General features: G+C 61.0%; 2 protein-coding genes across 3 annotated transcripts; one reads left to right on the forward strand and one right to left on the reverse strand.

Moving 5' to 3' along the window:
* Window positions 1-1819: 1819 nt before the first annotated feature.
* On the reverse strand, window positions 1820-16398 carry NDOR1 (NADPH dependent diflavin oxidoreductase 1). 2 transcript variants are annotated; one of them, XM_058818270.1, is made up of 15 exons: window positions 16314-16398; window positions 15237-15371; window positions 14421-14498; window positions 14076-14173; window positions 13286-13384; window positions 12603-12704; window positions 11944-12150; window positions 11550-11671; window positions 10449-10669; window positions 10035-10142; window positions 9046-9160; window positions 8086-8232; window positions 7476-7594; window positions 4648-4742; window positions 1820-2017 (listed from the first exon to the last, which is right to left on the reverse strand). In XM_058818270.1, exons 1-15 carry the CDS (start codon window positions 16314-16316, stop codon window positions 1873-1875), a joined length of 1794 nt encoding a protein of 597 aa, XP_058674253.1. In that variant the 5' UTR covers window positions 16317-16398; the 3' UTR covers window positions 1820-1872. The 2 variants fall into 2 exon arrangements, with proteins under 2 accessions (XP_058674253.1, XP_058674254.1); XM_058818271.1 differs by lacking the exon at window positions 10035-10142.
* A 95-nt stretch (window positions 16399-16493) lies between these two features.
* On the forward strand, window positions 16494-17578 carry TMEM203 (transmembrane protein 203). Its single transcript, XM_058818401.1, has one exon. It carries the CDS (start codon window positions 16949-16951, stop codon window positions 17357-17359), a length of 411 nt encoding a protein of 136 aa, XP_058674384.1. The 5' UTR covers window positions 16494-16948; the 3' UTR covers window positions 17360-17578.
* The last annotated feature ends 4875 nt before the right edge of the window (window positions 17579-22453 follow it).

Here is a 22453-nt window from a genome sequence, read left to right on the forward strand (position 1 = left end):
CCATCACCCTCACCGAGGCCACCCCAAGAGGGGCAGCACCGTGAGCATCCAACAGCCTTTTCCTCCTCCTCCTCTTCCTCCTGCCCCAGCAGCAATGCAGTACTGACCCGCCACGGTCCGGAGGAGAGGGCACCGAGCTGGGCGCTGCCCGCTGTGCCAGAAGGGAGCAGGCGTGGCGGGCACCCGCGCAGGCAGCTGCCTCCTGCCGTGGGCCAGGCAGGGCCGGGGCCGAGCCGGGCTGTAACCAGTCTGGTTTGTCAGCTTCTGGAAGCGGCTCAAATGCAGGGAGCCCGGGGCAGGAGCCGTGCCTGCGCCAATCAGCTCCCGCCGGGGCTGGGGAGGAGCTGGGCCCACGGCCGCCTCTCCTCTGTGCCCAGCACCAGCGGAGTCACTTCTGCGGCCAGTGCTGCCCACACCCCTGTCCCTGGGGCACGGCTGCACAGCCCTGTGCTCCTCCAGTGCAGCCTCACAACATGGCCCTGTGCTCCTCCAGTGCAGTCCCCCAGCTCAGACCCCAGGACGGCCCCAGGACAGTTCCCAGCACAGACCCAGCAGAACCCCCAAGAGACCTCTGGCCCCTGCTCTGGTGGGGTGTGGGCACAGGGAGCCAAAGCCCCCAGGACAGTTCCCAGACAGGGAACTGCCCCAGGACAGTTCCCAGACCAGGCCCTGTGCTGCCCCAGTCCAACTCCCTGTCCCCCACAATGGTTCCGGTGCAGGGCCACCTCTCCTTGTCACGTCCCACAAGCAGCTTGCAGGGCATGGAAGTTTCTTTCCAGGTTTCCCACTGGGACAGTGCCCCAGATGAGGGGATGGTGGCCCCAGGGTGGTGACTGCCATGCAGCAGCTCTGCAGTGGCCCCACTGTCCCTGGCACATGGGGACACAGCCCAGCCATGGTGTGCATGTGCAAGAGCTGCTCAGAGCAGTGGGGTGGGGAGCCCCCAAATGTCCCTGTTCCCCCTCACTGCAGTACCACAGCTCCAGCAATGCCCCAGGCACCACCCAGCCCTGCAGGACCCCATGACTCCACATGGGAGGGTGGCTGGGTCACAGGCATGGCGTGGCACAGCTGTCCCTTCCTGTCCCAGCCTGCTCCCAGGGAATGTCCCTGCTGACTCATGCCCTGCTCCTAATTGCTATTTACGCAGTGGCACCCAGTTCCCTGAACTGGGGGAGGAAGGTGGTGGCACTGGTCCCACTGGGGCACGGGCAGGGCCAGGAGGGTGCACAGGCTCGAGGCTGCAGGGAAAGGGCTGGAAGCAGCTCCCAGGATGGGGTGGAGGAGAGATGCAGCTGAGCAGGCACTCAGGGAAAGGGATAACTCAGCAGGAACTTGGAGCTCAGACTCAGCAGGCTCAGGATGATGAACTGGCAGAAGAGACAGAGGCATCAAGGCTTCCTCCTGTGCCTGCTGGCCTTGGCCACTGGAAGCAGGGGGAACAGGTCTGTCCAGGCAGCCTCCTCCTGCAGCAAGCGCTGCTGAGTAATGCTGGGGTGGAGAGACTCCCATGCAATACTTCCCTTCCTCTGTCCCTGCCACAAACAGTGGCCACTGCCACTTCCACGGCTCCAGCAACACCCTTGGGTGCCACCCACCCCACACAGGGACCCCTGGGGCTGGGGCATGGGGGGCAGATCAGTCCCACACCAAAGCCAACCAGCAGAACCCCCAAGAGACCTCTGGCTCCTGCTCTGGTGGGGTGTGGGCACAGGGAGCCAAAGCCCCCAGGAGAAGGAGTCCCCCACTGCCATGGCCCTGCTGCTGTCAGGGAGGGGCTGTTGGGTAAATCCAGCCCAAGCAAGATGCCAGAGGCAGATCCCTTAGCTGGCTCCTTTATTCAGGCAGTGGGAGGCGAGGCAGGAGCCAGGCTCAGGACCAGGTTTCAGACTGGAAGCGCCGGGACCGTTCCAGGGCTGTGAAATGCTCCTCTGCTTCCAAGGGGGACAGGCCACCCTCCTGCTGCAGCACCGACTGCAGGGCCTCAGCCACTGCTGCTGGCATCTGCTTGGCATTCCTGGGGAGAGAGCAGGACACAGTGGAGGGTGAGCAGGAACACAGGGGCCAGAGCAGCAGCCCCAGTGCTCCAGGATCAGCAATCAGCAGTCCCTGTGGCCAAGCCACCACAGGGCAGTGGGAACCTGCCTTGTCCTGCCACAGGGTAAATGACAGGCCTGAGAAGCAGCTCCTAGCACTCCCTTGAGAGCAGGGCTGTTATCCACAGGGCTCCTCAGCACAGGCATGTGAAGGCAAAAACATGGCCATGGGCCCCAGAGCCCAGGGATGGAGCACCACAGGTCAGGAGCCCAAACACCAGCCCCACACAGCTGCATCTGCCAGCATCCTCATTAGAGAGACACAGGCAATGTGCACGGGTTGGAATTTATCAGCAGGAGGGCAGGAACCTGTCCTTTCATCTCTGGAATCACTCAATGTCAAACATGTCTGATCCTCAGCTGGGCAGAGCAGCCGCTCCTGTCCTGCTGCTGCCTGCTCTCAAGAAATCCAGAATGATTGGTTTGATAGTGACATTTGGAACCAAAGCCAGTTCAAACCTCAAAATCAGAGAAATGCTGGAGAAAACATCGAGCCCCTGTGCAGGAAATACCCAAACAGAACTCAGCGCTTTCAAGCACAATTATTTCTTATGGGAAATCAGAAATTCTGACTTTTTTTTTCCTGGAGAGAATTTCATTTGATGAACTGCCTGTGCGACAAAAAAAAAACATCTAATAAAAAATTTCCCAGCCTGCTCCAATTGGCACGAGCATCTGGCAACGTCCTTGCTGTTTCCCAAGAACAAGGCAGAATTCTGACTTGCGTTTGAAGCTGATTAACATCCCAAAATACCCAGAAAGGAGGTCTTCTTTTTTTGGAAGAGTCGCATTGTTTCTGAGTCAGGCACTGATATGCAAGTACAAGATAATGGAGCTGGGCTTTGTGATGGAAAACATGTCAAATAGCTAATTTTTTTTTTTTTTTTTCAGAAAAAGAGACATTTTCAACCTTTTTGCCCCTGAGTGAGACAAGTGAGGAACAATCATAGAGCAGATGCAGCCCTGGCTCCCCAGAGCCCCCTGGCCCCAGAAGGGAAGGCAGAAAAGTGTCCCATGGCCCAGGGCTGCTGCTCAGGGGCACACAGCTCAGGAGTCACTTCCCCCAGCTTTCTCCCAGTCTGGCTGAGACTGTGAATTTGGGGGCAAAACAGGATCACTCACCTGCACTTTCCTGCCTGCAGCTCAGTTCAGTCTGTGAGTTGGGGGGGCATGGTGATCCTGGAAGCTTTTCTACAGGGTTTGGGCTGCTCAGGGAAGTAGGAACAGTGTCCTCTGCAATCAGCACAATGTCACTTGTGCAGGGATCCCAAGGCTCTGGATCCCACCTGCCTGATGGGGGCTCAGGGACACCCCACAGCAGGACAAAGCTCTGACAAGAGGAGTCTCAGAGCAACCCTGATGTCCAAAATACCATCCTCAGGGCGACATAAAATCTGCCATGGGGACAGCTGTGCAGGCCCTGCCCTTTCCTAGAAACTGATCCTCTTTGGGGATCTCCATCAGCACCAAAAAGCAGGAAAGAGAATGGAAGGAGAGAACAAAGCCATGACCCAACAGCTCAACAGTCTCAGCATTTGGGCTGTAGATGGAGGCACATCCCCAAGTCCCAAGTGCTCCAAAGCCCAGAGCCAAGGGCAGGAATGCCCAGGTTGGGGTGAGGCTCCAGGAAGCCCTGTGCTGCAGCAGTGAAGGACACAGTGGGGTGGCCTGGCCTCCACTTCCTGGGAAGTAAACACCAATCTCCTTGTCCCAGGAATGCAGCGAGGCCAGTCCTGCCCTGCCAGGCACCAGGGCAGTTCCTGCTCTCCTGAAGGACAGCAGGAAAGAACCTCCTGCACTCGCTGCTGTGTGACAGCCGGGCCCAGGCCCGCCCTCCCCAGGTCACAGGGGGCACGGCCAACGCCATGGGCGGGCTCTGCCCAGCCCAGCAGCACAGAGCACTGCCCAGGGCTCACCCTGGGCACGGGGACCAGCCTCTCCCTGCACTGCAGGGCTCTGAGAGCTCAGAGCAGAGCTGCCAGCACTCTGACCCCAAAGCCAGAGCCACCCTCCAGGTGTGCAAACAGCCCCAGACAATACCTGGAGAGGGGCTGAGCTGTGCAGGGACACTGGCTGTGGTGCAACAGGGCTGGTCCCTGCCCCGGGAGGCAGCTCTGGGTGCAAAGAGTCAGAGAGTGTGCCGAGGCTCCCAAAGCTGCTCCTGAACCCCAGCACTGCTGGGCATCCTGCCCACACAAGTGGCCACAGGTGCCACACAAGCCTTTTGTCCAGCTTCATCAAGCACTGCTGGAGGAGAGGGCTGTGCAGGGGCCAGGCCTCTCCTGTGTGTGGATGTGCTGTGGGTCAGAGGCTGCAGGGGGAGGGTTGGCTGGAGAAGCTTTACCAGTTCCAGCTGTGCCCTCCTAAGGGGAGCATGGGGTAGGTGACAAACGTCCCTCCCAGCCCAGGGCTCCTGGAGCAGGACAGAGAGGAGGAATGAGCTGCCCCTCTGCAACACGGGGCTGAGCTGAGGAAACGCCTCCAGGTGGGTGAAGAAGCGGAAATGTGCAGCCCTGCTCCCTCAAGCCCTGCACAGAGAGCTCTCACTCACCCAGCCAGGTAGATATGAGCATTCTCAGTGCTCAGCAGCTCCCACAGCAGCTTCCCATTCTCCCGGATGCGGTGCTGGACATAAACCTTCTCCTCCTGCAGGGAAACAAGGCACTGAGCCTGGAGCAGCCCCAGCTCCTGCTCTCAGGACAGTTCTCAGGGGCTGTTCCCAGGAGCTCAGGGCAGCACAGGAGGCACTGGGAGAAGCGTTGGATCAATGACCAGTGTGGGGAAGAGGAACCCCACACCTGATGTCTGCACTGGGTTGGGCTGGTGGGAGATGGGTGCAGCAGCAGGAGCTTCAGGGGGGAACACCAGGCCCCAAGCAGCCCCCAAATCCTTTGGGTGTCCACTGGTGAGGGCTTCCCTCCTGCCCTCTTCTCCCAGCATGGGCAGAGGAGGCTCTGTGGCCCTTGTGTGCCAAGTCTGCTCCAGGACAGAGACCCTCCCCTGCACCCCTGACTGCTGGAGACCTGAAACAGCTTGGAAGGGCAGAAAGCTTGGAGGGACAGCTCTGTCCCAGTCCCTGCCCCTCTACTGTGCTTAGGGACTGGATGGGGACTGGCTCTGTGCACAGCACAGCCCAGCCAAGGAAAGCTCCCAAAGGGTTAATCCATAAGACTTCAAGAATCCAAGCAACTGCCTACAGCCCTGGTTCCTGCCCAAGAGAACACCACTGCCAACGTGCCTGCACTCACTGCTGGCCCAGAGGGCTCCTGTGACAAAGGTGACACTGTGATGGAGGCCAGGCCCTGTGCTGGGCGTCCCCCATGCCCCATCCTGCAGGGTGAGCTGGGCCCTGGGCACAGCCCCTTCCCCTCTCAGGGCCCTGGGCACAGCCTCCTCCCTTCACTGGGCCCTGGGCACAGCCCCTTCCCCTCTCAGGGCCCTGGGCACAGCCTCCTCCCTTCACTGGGCCCTGGGCACAGCCCCTTCCCCTCTCAGGGCCCTGGGCACAGCCTCCTCCCCTCACTGAGCCATGGGCACAGCCTCCTCCCCTCACTGGGCCATGGGCACAGCCTCCTCCCTTCACTGGGCCATGGGCACAGCCTCCTTCCCTCACTGGGCCATGGGCACAGCCTCCTCCCCATGCTGGGCCATGGGCACAGCCTCCTTCCCTCACTGGGCCATGGGCACAGCCTCCTTCCCTCACTGGGCCATGGGCACAGCCTCCTCCCTTCACTGGGCCATGGGCACAGCCTCCTCCCCTCACTGGGCCATGGGCACAGCCTCCTCCCCTCACAGGGCCATGGGCACAGCCTCCTCCCCTCACTGGGCCATGGGCACAGCCTCCTCCCCTCACTGGGCCATGGGCACAGCCTCCTCCCCAGGCCCCTCTGGCTGTGGCTCAGCTCCTGCAGGCTGGAGATGTGTGTGGAACAGCCCTGAGCAGCCCAAGTCCAGGCTGTCCCAGGAGCTGGGCACTGTGGGTCCCACAGGTGCCCTGGCTGTGCCAGCCCTGGCTGGGCAGTGCCCTCAGCAGCACCAGCACAGCCTCAGCTTCAGCAGCAATGAGCTCAGTGCTGCCAGAGGCCCTGCCAGCCAGACTGGGCTCCCAGGGCACCATCTGAGGAGCTCAAACTGGGGTCACAATGTCTCAGGACATCCAGGTCTGGCTGGGACCAGTCTGCACTGCAGGTGGGTGTGCTGGGACAGGGGGCACCTGCAAAGGGACTTCAGAGAGAAGAGCAAAACTCTGCTCAGCTATGGAGCATCCCAGCCCTCACCTGGGTCTTTAACAAACTTTGTGATGAGTTAAAGGCTGTGGTATCTCCTGAAGCCAAAGGCACAATGAGCCCAGTGTGGCTCATCCCACCTGGCTGTGGGATGTGGCTGTGCTCCCACTCTACCCTGCGGGCAGAGGACTCTGGTGACAAACTGCTTTGGCTGGTGGAGCAGGAGAGAGGGGACACTCCAGTGGAATTCCTGCCCCTCCACAGTCAACAAGGTGGCTCTGACTGCTCTCCAGATCCAGAGAGCAGCAGGTGCCCCTTTTGCTGGTGATTCAGCACCCCTCTGCAGTGCTGCTCCTGTTCCTCACAGGCTTGGAAAGCCTGCACAGAAGCACCCAGCTCCTGCCTTACAAGTGAGTGGATAAAAGACAATGAATTCATGTCAACACATGCACACAGCCAGGAGAAAGGGCTTGGGCTGGTGCAGCTGAGCTCCAGAGAGACTGCCATTCCCTTTTTATCACATCTCTCCAAAGCCAGGCTGAGCTTTCAGTGCCAGGCTGAGCTTTCAGTGCCACCAAGGGACAGAGGAAGGCAGTGAAACATATCCCCAGCTCAGGGAGCCTCTCTGGCAGCACTGCAGCCCCAACGGGGGACAAGGGCTGCCCACCAGAGACACTGCCTGGGAAAGCAGGAAGCAAAGTGAGGGGCTGAGTTGTGGGTGTGCTCAGACCCATGGGGAGCTTTTCTCTGTGTATCTGGGACTCAGAGAGAGCTGGCACAGAGGCCAAGCTCCTCAGCTCCAGCCAGGGCTCAGAGGGACACCATCAGGAGGGGTACTTAACCAATGAGTTATTGCCTGGTGACCCTCCAAGAGGCTTGGGAGCCTTTTATCACTCACGTGCTCCAGCCAAACAAAGCTGGTTAATGCCTTATCTGCTGTTCTCCAGCCTTGTCCCAGTAACCCTTCCAGCCCAACTTAGCCAGACACACCTCTGCAGGGCAGGAGGGGATCTCAGCCAGCACTGAGGTGTGTGGGGGAAGGAGGTGCACACTGTGCCACCTCACCAGATCCCTCGCAGATGGTGCCCTGGCAGAGTCCCATCAGCACTGCCTGAGATGCTCTTGTATCCACCCTCCTCTTCTGGGCACTGACCTGGTCCCTGGAGAAGGCTGTGAAGAGTGTCAGGAAGCCCTTTGTGACCAGCTCTTCCCACTCTGCCTGGCAGTAGAAGTCCTTGGACTGGTGTCGGCAGCCGAAGAAGAGGCAGTTCCCTGCAGGAGCAGAGCACAGGGCTGTGCTGGGAGCACCCAGTGCTGGGCATTGCTGGTGCCACCTGCCTGACAGCCCTGGCCTGCAGAGCCACCAGCAGGAAGTGACCTGTGGCAACCAGAGCCCCCTGTCTGCTGAAAAAGGAGGAGGGCAGAACATGTCCCCCAGGGCTGCCTGTTCCCTGAGCCAAGGGAATGAGGATGGGATACACTGCAGCAGCAGCTGAGCTCAGGAACCTGTGTTCACCCTCAGAGAGCCAAGAAAGAGCCTCTGCAGAGCCTGACCCAACCCAAGGAGTTGCCCTGCAGCACAGCCTGTGAATGACCCCACAGGCTGCACACAGCAGGCTCTGGGCCTCACCTGCCCCAGAGCTCAGCCTGCTTCTGCTCAACACAGCAAAGCCTGACCCAGTGAACCCTCAGGAGCCCCCAGTCCATCCTTCCATCTGTCTGTGCAAGGGGCATCCTGAGTGGCTCCCAGGACCATCCCTCACCTCGGCGTCCCAGCGCCACCCGCTCCTGTATCGCTGCTCGGAAGGGTGCCACCCCTGTGCCAGGGCCAATCATGATCACAGGGGTGCCAGGGTCAGCTGGGAACTTCATTCCTCCTTTCTTCACCCAAAGAGGCACCCGGACATCACCTGTGGGACAGACAGACTGACAAGCATCACTCCACCACCAGTGCTCTGTGCCTGCCTACAGAGGGTGAGTGGGCACCCAGCTCTTCCAGGGTCCTCCAAAGACACAGGCAGAGCTGGCTCATCAGCCCCTGGCACTGAGGGCACACTGTGTGAGTGAAAAGCCCTTCAGCTGTCTCAGCACTGCCTCTGCAAGAAGCTGAGTGAAGGCCAGAGCAAGGCAAGAGCACCCCAGCACACGGGCTGCAGGACAGCCCTCTCCTCACACAGCCTGTGCCAGGGAACACAGTGGAGGCAAGCAGAGATCCCAGCCTGGCTGGATGTAAGGGAGGCCCCAAGGCTGCCAGAGCTCCAGGAGCATTTGGACAAGGCTCTCAGGGATGCACAGGGTGGGATTGTGGGGGTGTCTGTGCAGGGCCAGGGGTGGGACTTGAAGATCTTTATGGGTCCCTTCCAATTCAGCTTTTTCTGTGATTCTGTGGAAGAAGGGACCAGCCTTCCCAGAGCTGTGGCTATGGCACTGGAGGTGCCCAGCAGACACCAGGAGCAGCCCACAGAGGGACAGCAGGGTTGAGCAGCTGGGAGGTCAGGGTAAGCTGGAGAGGCACAGCTCTCTGTGTGCTCTGACGAGGATGGGGCAGGGAGGAAGGACAGCAGGACCATCCTGCCAAGCCAGTGTGCTCCCCATGGAGCTGGTGCTCCAGCCAGGCAGCTCCTGCACATGGTCAGCACCCACACAGCTCCATCACAGCCCGAGGGAGGAGCCCTGGGTGCTGTGGGAAGCACTCAGGACTCCCTCAGAGCCCAAGCACTTACCCTGCTCTGGGTTGAGAGAAGCCAGCCAGGTGGAGCAGAGCCCACGGCGGGGTTTGCTGAGCCGCGTCTTGTACCGCACCACGGCCACGAGGATCTGCATCCGCTCAGGATGGGTCTGTGGCACACAGAGCCATGAGCACACACCCTGCACAGCTCCCCAGGGACAGGACACCCCCTCCTCAGGGACAGAGCCTGTGCACAGCTCCCCAGGGACAGGACACCCCGTCCCTCCTGCAGGGCCAGAGCCTGTGCCCAGCTCCTCATGGACAGGACACCCCTCCTGCAGGGCCAGAGCCTGTGCACAGCTCCCCATGGACAGGACACCCTGTCCCTCCTGCAGGGCCAGAGCCTGTGCTCAGCTCCTCATGGACAGGACACCCTCTCCTCCAGGGCCAGAGCCTGTGCACAGCTCCCACCAGGCTGCCTGCAACACCCATCCTAGTCTGGCAGAGCCACTTACAATGGAGCACACCCCTGCACAAAATCTTTCGAACAGGGAAGGGGGTTTTCCTGGGGAACCACTGCCACAGGAATGCTCTGCACAGCTGGCAACAGCGATGGTCACTGCCCAGCCCAATTTGCTCCCGTGGAGCACAAATCCAGCCGTGCAGGGGCCGGGTCCGCAGGCAGCTGGGCCGGTCCCTCTGCCACCTCCTGGCAGGAGCAGGGAGCAGCACTCCCCGCGCCCAGCTCCCGGGACACTCCGGTGGCACTGCATCCCACTGCTCCCAGGGACAGTGAGACCAGACCTCTGAGCTGGCTGCAAGCTGGCACTTGCAGGGCTGCAGGAGAGCAGGTCTCCTAATCTGAAGGTTGGCCTAGCCCTCAAGTTTGCATCCAGCACATCAGGCTGCTGCAGGTTCAGTGCAGAGCAGGGATTTGGGAAGGCTGTGGAGGCTCCAGGGGATATTTGCACCAGCAGTCAGTACAGGTCCTGCCAGCCCCTCTGGTCAGACTCTGAAATGAGGCCAGCAGGGCTGAGCTCTTACCAGCAGGGAGGAGGCGATGGAGAAGGCACGGGGCCTGATGCGAGGGATGAGGTCGAGCAGGTAATCAGCTGGGATGGCACATGTGCTGTGAGGGAAATCCCACAGGACCTGCAGGGCCAAGAGGGTGAGGCCTGGTGACCCCAGAAGCAGCCTGCCAGAGGCTGTCCCACACAGCTGTGCCACGCTGTCCTCGGCCAAAGGCACCACACGGGCACCTCTGAGCACCAACCACCCTGTGCCACTGCCCTGTGCCCCCCAGAGCCCACAAGGATCTAGAGCTGGTATTAACCACCAGTGGAAACCCATGGAGACTTCAGAAATGGGTGAAGGAGATTACACTCCTCAGCCAAGACAGCATGGCTGATGGTGTCCTGGGTGCCCTCAGCCCCAGCCCAGCCCTGAGGGCAGCCCCACCTCCAGTGTGGTCCTGCGGGGCCGGTTGCAGTAGCTGTACAGCTCCTCCTGGCCCTGGGCCGAGCTGAACTCCTGCAGCTTCTCCCGCTCCAGCTCGTTGGTGGAGAAGGAGGCCAGCAGCTCGAAGAAGGAGCGCCGTGGCACACAGGAGATGTCCAGGTAGTGTGTCACCAGGTACTGGACGCTGCAGGGCTGTGGCAGCAGGGGAGGGAGGGGTGTGCCTGCAAGGCAAGGCAGCGGGGACAGCTCAGGGCCAGCCCTGCTGCCTGCAGCACCCGCTGCTCCTGGGGCCAGCTCCTCTGTCCCTGCTCCCACCGTGGGCCCCCAGCCCCTGCTCTCCCCAGCTTGCTTTTCAAGCCCACAGGTTTGCAACAGAGGAAGTCTGCAGTGTTCAGCCATCCCTGACTTTTGGCAGGTGCTTTGGGATAATGTCTTATCCACATGACTCCCACCCTGCCTGCACACAATGCAGAGGAAATAACCAGCAGTGTCATGTGTCAGGCATGTCTGTGTCTCCCACATCTCTCCCAAGGGTGTGAGGAACAGCCTGAATTTCTCTTGGGTTTGCCTGCCAGGCAGAAATTCCATTATGGACAGACACAGGGAAGTTGGAGGCAGAATGGGTGCTCAGGAGCCAGGAGAAAAACACTCCCTGTTCCATGCAGGCACCAAGACCTCTGGGGGGCCTCCAAGGGGTTCCTCTGGTTGCTTGTGCTGGTTTATGGCTGCAGGAGCCCCTCAGGAGGTCCCTGGGGCACAGGCAGACAGTGGGGAGACCTGCACACCCCATGCAAGGAAGCACAAGATTCCCAGTGTGGGCCTGGGGCTGAGGGGGCTGCAGGATCCCCCCCACTCTGTGCTGGGGCTGCCAAGGCACAAGGCTCAGGTGGAGCCTGGCACTGCTGGATTCCTCCAGTCCCACTGGCTCTGCACAGGATGCACACACACAGCACTGGAGGGAAGGACAGGCAGCTGTCCTGTGTCCATCCAGCACTCCCAACCAGGTCTACAGCAAAGGAAGAGCAGAGCTCCAGGCTGGGCCAGAGCTCAGGGGATGCCCTGACTCAGCAGGAAGGGGAAGGAGCAGCAGGCAGGACCTACCAGGCTCCGTGGGCTGCAGCACAAAGCGTCTGTGTGGCTCCAGGCGCAGCAGCTGGCAGAACTGCTGCACATCTTCAGGGCAGTTCTGGGGCTGGATCATCACCACGTCCCCTGCACTGAACCTGGGGATGCAGGGGGAGCTGCCAAGTACAGCCACAGGGCAGAGCCACAGCACGGCCACCCGAAGCAGCACCCACACCAGGGGAGGCAAATTCCCAGTGCCAGCACCAGGCAAAGGGAGCTGGCCCATGGGCAGAACCCCCACTGCAGCAGGGACCACAACCACAAGACTGCAGCCTCAGATCTCAGTGAGGAAGGGCACCAGAAGAGCAGGGCAGGCTCCAGGACACCTGAACCCACACAACAGAGCTTGGGGAGTGAGGAAAATGCTCACGTGATCCCTGAGCCCGCGATGTCAAACTCGATGAGCCGGACATCCTGGAAATGGGCGGGTGCTGTGAGCCTCTGGTTGGACACCACGTGGGCAGGGAAGGGCTGCAGCTCACAGGGAGCCCCCCGGGGGGGTGCTGGCTGCAGCAGGGCACCCTCAGGCTCTGGGGAGTCCTCAGGCAGGTAGTGCAGTGTGTATTTGGGGGGCAGGCTGTGGGAACGACAGCAATGCAACGCAGCAGGGTTACCTCCACGCCACAGCTCCTCTGCTGCTGCAAGATGAGAGGCAGGGAGAGGCCTGGAGTGTCCCACCAGCCATTGTCCCCATCCCCTGGAGCTGGCCTGTGTAAGGGAATGCAATGGAGACCACCAGGAAGAGATCCCAAGGCTCCTGAGCATGCAGGGCACACACACACTCTGCCAGGGCCAGAGGCACATCAGGACAGACAGATGTGCAAAACCCAGCTGGGGCAGCTGTCACAGTCCCCAGGGGAAAAGGGGACACCCATCCAGAGAGAGATGGGCCACCTGTGGCCAAAGCACAAGTGACACTGGGGACACCAGAAGCTGTGTGGGGAGGGTTCCTGCTCCAAGCAGAGCCCATCTCCACTCTGCAGAACAGCCCAGGCAGCCCAGCAGTCCCTGCTCACCCTGGGCACTCACCGCACGTCGGGACTGATGATCCCGAGGCCAGGAGGGAGAGGATACAAGGCGAGGATCTTCTCCCACAAGGCCACGAGCCAAGGATCAATCACTGCATCTGGCCTGCAAGTGGGAAACTGAGGCTGCAGCAACATCATCCCTTCAGGGTCAAGCCCTGCTAACCCTGCCCATGCCCAACAACCACTCCCACAGTCACCCCCGGCCATTCCCTTCCAACTTCAGGTCTGGGAACAAACACATGTCAGCCACTCCATGCACTCAATTGCTCTCCAGGGCCCAACCACTGAGCCCTGAACAGGATCTCCGGCCCCTGAGCAGCACTGGGTCACTGGGGTCACTGTGTCCCTGAGCCATCCACAGCCTTTGCTCCGTGCCAGGTGAGCACAGCTGAGGCTGCTGCAATGCCTGCAGGTACAGGGCTGTGTGGCACAGCCATGCCCTGCTCTGCACAGGGCTGGGGCTGAGCCAGGGGTCATGGCCACGTTCTGGGGGCCATGGGACACCCTGGAGCAGCAGGTGGCCCAGGTCCTGGCACAGGAGGGTTATGAGCAGGGATCAGCCCGTTCCCAGAGAGCTGCAGGAGCAGCCCCATGGTGGGAGCAGCACACAGCACTGCCATCAGCCCCAGGACAGAGCTGCAGGGCACCCCAGGGCCCCCCACCACCCCTCCTCTGGGCTCTTACCCCAGGTCATGCTGGTCATCCCCCAGGGCCACGGGCAGCAGCGGGTTGGCCCCAAGCTGGAGCAGCCGTTTGTGCAGCTTCTTGGCAATGAAATTAAACCTGAGCAGAGAACAACACAGGGCAGGGCTGCTCCAGCAGCACAGCAGGCACTGCCACAGCACCAGCAGGCACTGCCACAGCACCAGCACACACTGCCAGGGCCACCAGAACAGCACAGCAGGCACAGCCAGCACTGTGACCTGGCCCATGTCCTGCCCAGCCTGTGCCAGCTCACAGAACCAGCTAGGTGCCACTTGCTGGCCCTCACAGGCTGTGCTCAGGCCTGAAACGAGACAAGGGGAGATCCAGATTCCCTTCAGGACAGCTTGTGCCCTGGGCCATGGAACATTTCCTTCCCTCCAGCCCCTCAGTGCCCCACAGAGCTCAGGCACACCCATCCCTCCCACTAGAGCTCTTTGAGACACAGGAACCTCTCTGGAAGAGACCTGGGAGCAGCATGGCTGGCTGCCACCTCTGTTTGATGTCCCCTGTTGCTTTGGCCCACAGCTGTGATAAAAGACTGACACATGATGTCTGACCCACAAAAGCATCCTTGGTGAGCTTGGGAGGAAAGAAAAGGGCAGCAGCCTAATTCCTGGGGTGAGGAGGGACACAGCAGGGGGAGGGTTTTTAAGGCTGGTGGGAGTTACATTTTGCTTGAGTGCTGCTCCAGAATCAGACTCTGTCTCCCCTTACCCCCTTGGCTCTCCAGCCACTCTGCTCTCCCCTGCAGCTTCCTGGGGCTGCTTACTTGGGGTAGGAGGAGTCCCCGAGGCCCAGCACGGCGTAGTCCAGCTGGCACAGGGCGCTGCCAGGGAGGCTCTTCCGGAACAGGAACCGCCAGAACATCTACAACAGGCACACGCAGCCAGTGCTGCTGCTGCCAGGCACCTCCTGCCTGCCTGGCCCTGCTCCCTGCCCACCCAGCCCAGCAGAGTGGGGAGCACGGCTTTCTGCTCAAATGCCCCTGCTCCTGTTCCCTGGCATGTGCCTGGTGCTGCTGCAAAGCTCCCCCAGCAAGAACAAGCTCAAGCTGCTTCAGCAGAGAGAGCCCTGCAGCAGGAACACACAGCGACAGGACAGGAGCAGCTCCTACCTTCATGTTGTCAGGTGGGTCTCCCTGGCCTGTGGTTGCACACACAAACACCACCAAGGGCTCGTGGATGAGGTTGGCCTGAGGGTACAAACACGGCACAGTCAGGTCAGCAGCCTCCAAACTGCTCTGGAGCCAGGATGGGACAGCTCAGGGTGTTCAGCCTGGGGAAAGAGAGGGCTCCAGGGAGAGCTCAGGGCCCCTGCCAGTGCCTAAAGGGGCTCCAGAAGAGCTGGAGAGGGACTGGGGACAAGGCATAGAGGGACAGGACAAGGGGGAGTGTCCATAAGCTGAAGGAGGGCAGGTTTAGGTCAGATATTAGGAAGAAATTCTTCCCTGTGAGGGTGATGAGGTTCTGGCACAGGTTGCCCAGAGAAATTGTGGCTGCCCCTGGATCCTGGGAAGTGTCCAAGGCCAGGCTGGACAGGGCTTGGAGCAAGCAGCACCAAGCCTGTCTGAGTTCAACAGTGTTTGAGACAGGGTGGGATGGTTGGGGTGTCCTGGGCAGGGCCAGGAGCTGACTCCATGATCCTGATGGATTCCTTCCAACTCAGCTTGTGCCATGGTTCCATGGTGCTGTGGGAGGTGTCCATGCCCATGGGGTTGGCACAGAGTAGCAGTGCCCCAGCAGCCCCGTGTCCCACACTCACTCACCAGGTCACAGCCATCCCGTGTCCCACACTCACTCACCAGGTCACAGCAGCCCTGTGCCCCCACACTCACCATGTCACAGCAGCCCTGTGCCCCACACTCACCAGGTCACAGCAGCCCTGTGCCCCACACTCACCAGGTCACAGCCATCCCGTGTCCCACACTCACCAGGTCACAGCTGTCCAGGGCCTGCACCCGGCAGCGCAGGTGCCGTCTCTGGGCCTCTCTGCCCACCCTCTCTGCTGTGTCCTGAGCTGTGCCAGTCTGGCTGCCAAAGAGCACCAGGAGTCCCTTTTCTGCCATCTGCAGGAGACAACAGCAGAGAAGTCACAGGAGGGAAGGGACAGGGGCTGGGCAGGGCTGGGCTGAGCAGCACTGACCCCCAGGGGCTGGCACAGCACCCAGCCAGCACAGGCATGGTGAGCAGCTGGCATCCAGCAGAGGGAGTCAAGGCTGCCAGGCTCTCTTCCCACCCCTGTGCAGCACTGAGGGAGGGATCCCATGTCCCAGCCCATACAATAAGCAGGGACACTACTGTGCTCCTTGCCCCCCTGCCAGGCCAGGGGAGTGACCAAAACCCAGATCCTGCCCTGCTGAACTGCCCTCAGCAGCACAGGGTGAGCACAGCCCTGGGTGGGCTGTTCCCCAGTCCTGTGTGCCCTGGGAACCCTCCCTCCCCCGAGGGGCTGGGGCAGGGCCTGGAGGCTCAGTGACAGACACAGACACGGAGCTCTCAGCCAGACTCTGCCAGAGCAGGGGCCCAGCCCAGAGGGGATCCAGCCCTGGCACCTGTCTGAGCTGCAAACAGCTGCCATCACCATGTGCCCACAGAATAATATTAAATTAAATCCTAATAATGTAAAATAGAATCGCAGAATCCCAGACTGCTTTGGATTAAAAGAGACCTTAAAGCCCATCCAGTGCCACCCCTGCCATGGCAGGGACACCTCCCACTGTCCCAGGTGCTCCCAGCCCTGTCCAGCCTGGCCTTGGGCACTGCCAGGGATCCAGGGGCAGCCACAGCTGCTCTGGGCACCCTGTGCCAGGGCCTGCCCACCCTGCCAGGGAACAATTCCTAATTCCCAATATCCCATCCAGCCCTGCCCTCTGGCAGTGGGAGCCATTCCCTGTGTCCTGTCCCTCCATCCCCTGTCCCCAGTCCCTCTCCAGCTCTCCCGGGGTTTCTCCTCTCCAGCTGAGCACCCCCAGCCCCGGGGCCCGGCCCGGCCGCTCCGCGGGACTCACCATGGACGGGCCCCATGCCGCCTCTGACGTCACCACTTCGCGACAGTCCCCGCTGACGTCATCATCGAGGCAGAGCGGCCGGGGCTCCCCGCTCACCGTATCTCCGCATGATGACGTCAGCCGCCTGTCGCCTCTCACCGTGACGCCATCGCCCCGCGCCGCCGGGCCGGGCCAGGCCGGGCCTGGTGCCGGTACCGGTGCCGCTTCAGGTTCAGGGCTTGGGGCGGGGACCGGTGTCGGCGTCGGGGCCGGGCTGGACCTGGTCCCTGGCTGGGCCAGGGCTGGTGCCGGGGCCGGGCCGCGGCCGGGGCCGGGCCGGTGCTGGGTTAAGGGCCGGTGTCGGTGCCGCCTTGAGGACTTGTGCCGGTGCCGGGCTGCGCCAGTGCCGGGTCAAGGGCCGGTGCTGGTGCCGGCTTGAGCACTTGTGCCGGTGCCGGTATCGCGCCGGGCCGGTGCCGGTGTCGTTGCCGGGTTGAGGAGTGGCGGTGCCGGTGGCGGTGCCGGTTTGAGGACTGTCGGTGCCGGTGGCGGTGCCGGTTTGAGGACTGTCGGTGCTGGTGTCGGTGCCGGGCCGGTGCCGGTTTGAGGACTGTCGGTGCCGGTGCCTGTGGCGGTGCCGTTACCCAGCGCGGACGATGCTGTTCTCCCTGCGCGAGCTCGTGCAGTGGCTCGGCTTCGCCACCTTCGAGATCTTCCTGCACGGGCTGGCCCTGCTCGCCTTCTCCGTGCTGCTCGTGCTCAAGGTGGACGGCGCGGCCGCCGCGCTCTCCTGGTGGATCGTGTTCGTGCCGTTCTTCGCCGCCGACGGGCTCAGCACCTACTTCACCACCATCGTGTCCGTGCGGCTGTTCCAGGACGGCGAGAAGCGGCTGGCGGTGCTGCGGCTCTTCTGGATCCTCACCATCCTCAGCCTCAAGTTCGTGTTCGAGATGCTGCTGTGCCAGAAGCTGGTGGAGCACACGCGGGAGCTCTGGTACGGGCTCATCATGTCGCCCGTGTTCATCCTGCTGCAGCTGCTCATGATCCGGGCCTGCCGCGTGAACTGAGCCCGGGGCCGCTCCCCGGGGCCGCTCCCGGCGCTGTCCCGGTGCGGAGGGGCCGGTGACAGGCGGGATAGGGCCGTGCCCCGCTCGTGGCCGTGCTGCAGAGCATCATCACGTTCTCCACATCCCTGTCCGTGCCCCCTCAGCCCTGCCTTGTCCTGTGCTGCGAGCGCGGCTGGGCGTGACACTTATTTTATTTTAGAATTAAAATGGCTTGAAGGATTGGGTTTATTTATAAATTCTTCTTGCCTAGAAAGCTGTTGTACCTCAAACTGCTGCCTGGAGGGTGGGTGCTTGCTGTAGATCTCCAGGTACAGCTCGGACTCGTGCCCTGCCCTGCGCAGCAGCTGGCTCATGGATTTCCATCTGTCCCCTCACCTCCCTGAGCACTTCCCACCTTCACTGCTCTGACAGGGTTTTGTGAGGTCATGTTGAGATCACTGGTGTGTGTATTTTTGAACAGGAATATGATTTTTCTTTGTGTTTCACTCCATTTCCTAAACATGGAGTTGGGGGTGTGGAGAGGCAGGAGTGTGCAGGGCTGGTGCTGGTTCTGAAGGGGAGGTCCCACTGAGCCTCACCTCGGGCTGCAGCACTGCCCCCAGACCCCCAGAGAACAGGAGGAATTCAGTATTCCCTGTGGGAGTGCAGACCAGTGTGGGGAGTGCCAGTGTCACGGGGGTACCCAGGGTGGCACTGTTGGGGTGTCTGTGCAGGGCCAGGAGCTGCCCTGGATGGTCCCTCCAGCTCAGGAGGGTCTGTGGTTCCTGGACACCCTGAGATGGCATTGGACCTGCCCCACAGGTGCTCTTCAGCTCCTGTTCCATGTTGGGATGCTCCCAGGGCTTGTGTCACCTGCCCCAGGTGCTCAGGTTATTCCGCTTGGAGCCTCTCTCTGAGCCAAGGACCCAAATGTCACCTGGGGGGTGGCAGCGCCTGCTCCTCTCACCTGGGGGTGGCAGCACCTGCCCCTGTCACCCCTGACTCACAGCAGTGTGAGCTCATCCCCCTCTAGCTGTGGTTGTGCCACATGCCCCCAGTGACCCTGAGTGCACAGGCCGGGGGTGTTGTGTGCCCTGCTGTCCCCAGAGGGGTGGCAGCAGCAGCCCAGGGTCACTGCTGGGGCTGGGAGGGGCTGTGGGGTGGGAGCTGTGTGGGGTCAGTGGCTGCTGCAGCAGGTGAGGGACGGGAGAGGAGCAGGACAGGCAGCAAAGCCTCTGAGTCAGGAGGGGACACTCACAGAGTGGCTCTGGGGACCGATGGTGCCTTTGGACACTCCCACAGCTAATTAATAAACTCAGGAAGGGGCTCATCAGCCCCAAGGAAGATCAAACAGATGATCACATCCCTCAGCCTCGCTGCACAGCACGGAGCCCTTTGCTGCTGCCCAGCCCTGAGCCCAAAGCAGCACCAGCCTGGCCCTGGGGTGCTGTGTGACACAGGAAGACATCTCCACGAGGGCACACCCCCACCTGCAAGGGGCTTTGCCAGCTCTGCTGCTGCCTTGGGGACAAACCAGTGGTCGGCGTGTGCCAGCTCTGTTCCTCCAAGGTAAGGCAGCTTCCCTGGGGTGTGGGGACACAGGGGTGGCACAGGGGTGCCACACCATTGAGCAGTGGCCCTGGCTGTGCTGCCCTGCTGGGGTGGGGGGAGCTCTGGCAGCCAGGACCACCCCATGTCCCTTCCCAGGACTCGTGTTCGGTGCACAGGAGTCACCTGCTGTGCCCAGGGCCACCAAGTCCTGGAACAAAGCTTGTGGCCTTTGCCCTGGCACTCAGCAGTGTGCAGTGCTGGCACACCAGCCTGTGGCCACACAGAATCCTTTCTGGGATCACCCCCCATGCAGAAATGCTGCTGGATCCCCCTCTGGCACAGCTTGAGGGGGCCCTGACACCCATTCCCTGCCCAGTGCGAGCTGAGGTGTCTGGCCTGGGCTGGAGACTCCTCAGGTTCCAGCCAGAACTCTTCCCCACCCTGGCAAAGGTGAAAATGTCACCTCTGGGTTTGTTTTCATTGCTGTGGCTGCTGGGTCCTTTCCCAAGTCCTTTCCCAGTCCAGGGGAGCCCTGCTGCTCTGGCTGGGTGGGTACCCTGGGAGGGAGGTGCAGCTTCCCAGGCTGCTGCAGATCCCAGCCCTGAGCCCCTCTGTGCCCTGGGTGCTGGGCAAGGAGCCTCTGCACAGCCAGCCCGGGTGCCAAAGCAGCATTGCTGTGGCACAGGGGCAGCACCAGCCCCAGCTGCCACCCTTGCCGTGTGTCCCTGCCCCTGCAGGGATGGGAGCAGCCCCTGGAGAGCCATCTGAGCCTGGGGAGGGTGCAGTGCAGGAGAGCAGCCAGTGCTGCTGCTGTGCCCATGCCCAGAGCACAGCCTGGCACAGCCCAGGTGGGCTCCATGCACTGGGACAGGGCTCCAGCACGGCCTGGGCCTCCAGGGGGGCGAGGGAGCTCCCAGAACACATCTGGGAATGGGCGGCCCAAGGCACCTCCATCCCCCCTGAAACCTGCCATGGGCAGGGAAGCTTCAAATGGCCCAAACTCCTCCAGTCCTGCTGGAATCAGTGGAGGGGAGGGCTGGAGCTGGTCTGTGCTGGGACAAGTCACAGCAGGACCCAGGGAAGGCCTGGCAGAGGAACACGGGGCAGGAGCAAGTGGAGCAGCTCCCTGGGGACATGGGACAAGCTCAGAGCCACCGCCTGCACCTCCCATCCTGGGACTGGGATGACCTCACAGAGCAGAAACTGAGTTCTGGGAAATGAGACTCCCTTTTTTAACCCTGAGTCAAGGTTCTTTCCTTTGAGAAGGCACCAGGAAGGTGCTGGCAGAGGAGGTGATGTCATTTCACAAACAGCCTCCAGCCTGGCAGCGGTGGCTGGGTTGGAGCCCCACAGTCCCCACACCAGCCTGGCAACTCCCTGTGGGTGCCAGAGCCACTGCAAGGGCCACAGGCAAATAAAAACCTGTCAAAAGCAGATCAAACAGGGGTGTGTGTGTACTCTAGCCACGCTTCCCCACAGCAGATTTGTCTATCAGAAGTCAGAAGGAGACACTTGGTGCCTCTCTCAGTCAGGAGCAAACAGCACATTTTACTCTCAGCAGAGCACAGCCCTGAAGCCAAACAGGGCTGGGCTGGTGTGCCCAAGGACCTGAGGGGAGCCACGTGAGAGCAGCTGCTCCTGGGGCCAGGCCCCCACGGCCCTTCCAGGTCCTGCTTGGACACCACAGAGCTCTGAGCCCCCGAATTTGGCAGATACACCCCTTGGGTGGGACTGCCTGAAGGAAACTGAGGGCTGGGTGTGGGGAGGGTCAGGGCAATGAGGGCTCCTCTGCAGAGCGTTTCCTCCCCAGCACTGCCCCGTTTGCCTCAGCTGGGACAAGGCAGCTGGAACTGTGTCCTTCCTCACAGATCCCTGTGTGTGTGGCTCACAGCCAGAGCCCAGCCAGGGCAGCATCACTGGCACAGCTGCAGAGGGGCCAGCATGGGCAAGGGGGAGCAGCCCCTCACCAAAACCTCTGGGGCTGTTTCTTTAGTACAAAAAGGGACAGGAAAAGTGAAGAGTTGCTCATGCTGTGTTAGGGTTTGGAGCTGGAGGTTTTGGCCAGCTCTGGGTGCACACAGCCATTGGCAGTGCCACATGAGGGGCCAGGGCTGGTTGGTGCCTCTCTGTCCCAGGTGGGGACAGGACCCCTGTCTCAGAAGAGCCCTGTGCAGCCAGCAGGGGATTTCCAGAGCAGGGACACTCATCCACCCCTCCCACTGAACCCAGGTGAATCCAAAGGCTAAGTGTTGTGTGGAGGTGGGAGTGCAGGAGTGGTGGCACCCTCTGGGCTTCAGGAGCCACCCCAAAGGACACTGCCATGGGAGTGTTGGCATGCCACGAGCCCACAGACACTGGGCTGACACACCATCATATCACAAAATGAAAGAGTTTGTGTTTATTTTGTTCTTTCAGCTAAGAGTCAACTATGTTTTTCCAAAAATAGGGTGAGACTTACAGAAAATGCACTGTGGACATTTCTCTAAGTGTCAGAGAGGGGATTTGTTGAAATGAAGTACTATGAGAAGATTAAAAATTCACTGCAGGACAGGACAAACAAAAGAACTTATAAAAGACTTGAGAATAACCAATCCTGCAGTACCTGAGAGCCATGACCCAAGAAGTAAAGAGCAGGAGGACACTATAAATCAAATTACAAAGCCAAAGAAAAACTTAGTGTGCTTCCAGTGCTCATTAGCATAGGGAAATCCCTGCCCACAGGCTGTGATCACCCCTTACTCACATAAGCCCTTCCCCACAGAGCAGGAGCAGTAAAAGAATTGTGCAGGGTCTCTTTAAAGGAGGCAGAGACTGCAAATACCAATGGCTGCACCAGTTGTGGTTGGCTGTAGGGAAATGCTCATTTCTGTCGCTTCAAATGTGCAACAATGGGCACCTGGCATGCTGAGGGTGTGTCAGCTGTGATGCACCACCAGCACCCATCTCTGCACAGATGAGAAATAAAATCATTCTCAACTCAGAGCGTGAATCTGCCCCTTGCCCAGGGGTGGGGGATCCCAGATTGGGGCAGCAGGGAAAGGGAGGGCCCGGAGGTGTGAGGGGCCCTGCTGTCACAGCATGGTGACACTGCCACGGTGACACTGTCATGGTGTCACTGCCGTGGTGACCCTGCCATGGTGTCACTGCCAGGGTGACACTGCCAGGGTGACACTGCCAGGGTGTCACTGCCACGGTGACACTGCCACGGTGACACTGCTGGGGTGTCACTGCCAGGGTGTCACTGCCACGGTGACACTGCCACGGTGACACTGCCGGGGTGTCACTGCCAGGGTGTCACTGCCACGGTGACACTGCCGGGGTGACACTGCCACGGTGACACTGCCGGGGTGTCACTGCCAGGGTGTCACTGCCAGGGTGTCACTGCCACGGTGACACTGCTGGGGTGACACTGCCAGGGTGACACTGCCGGGGTGTCACTGCCAGGGTGTCACTGCCAGGGTGACACTGCCACGGTGACACTGCCATGGTGACACTGCCACGGTGACACTGCCGGGGTGTCACTGCCAGGGTGTCACTGCCAGGGTGACACTGCCGGGGTGACAC

This window comes from Ammospiza caudacuta, chromosome 21, assembly GCF_027887145.1.
Source record: "Ammospiza caudacuta isolate bAmmCau1 chromosome 21, bAmmCau1.pri, whole genome shotgun sequence".
Taxonomy (NCBI): Eukaryota; Metazoa; Chordata; class Aves; order Passeriformes; family Passerellidae; genus Ammospiza; species Ammospiza caudacuta.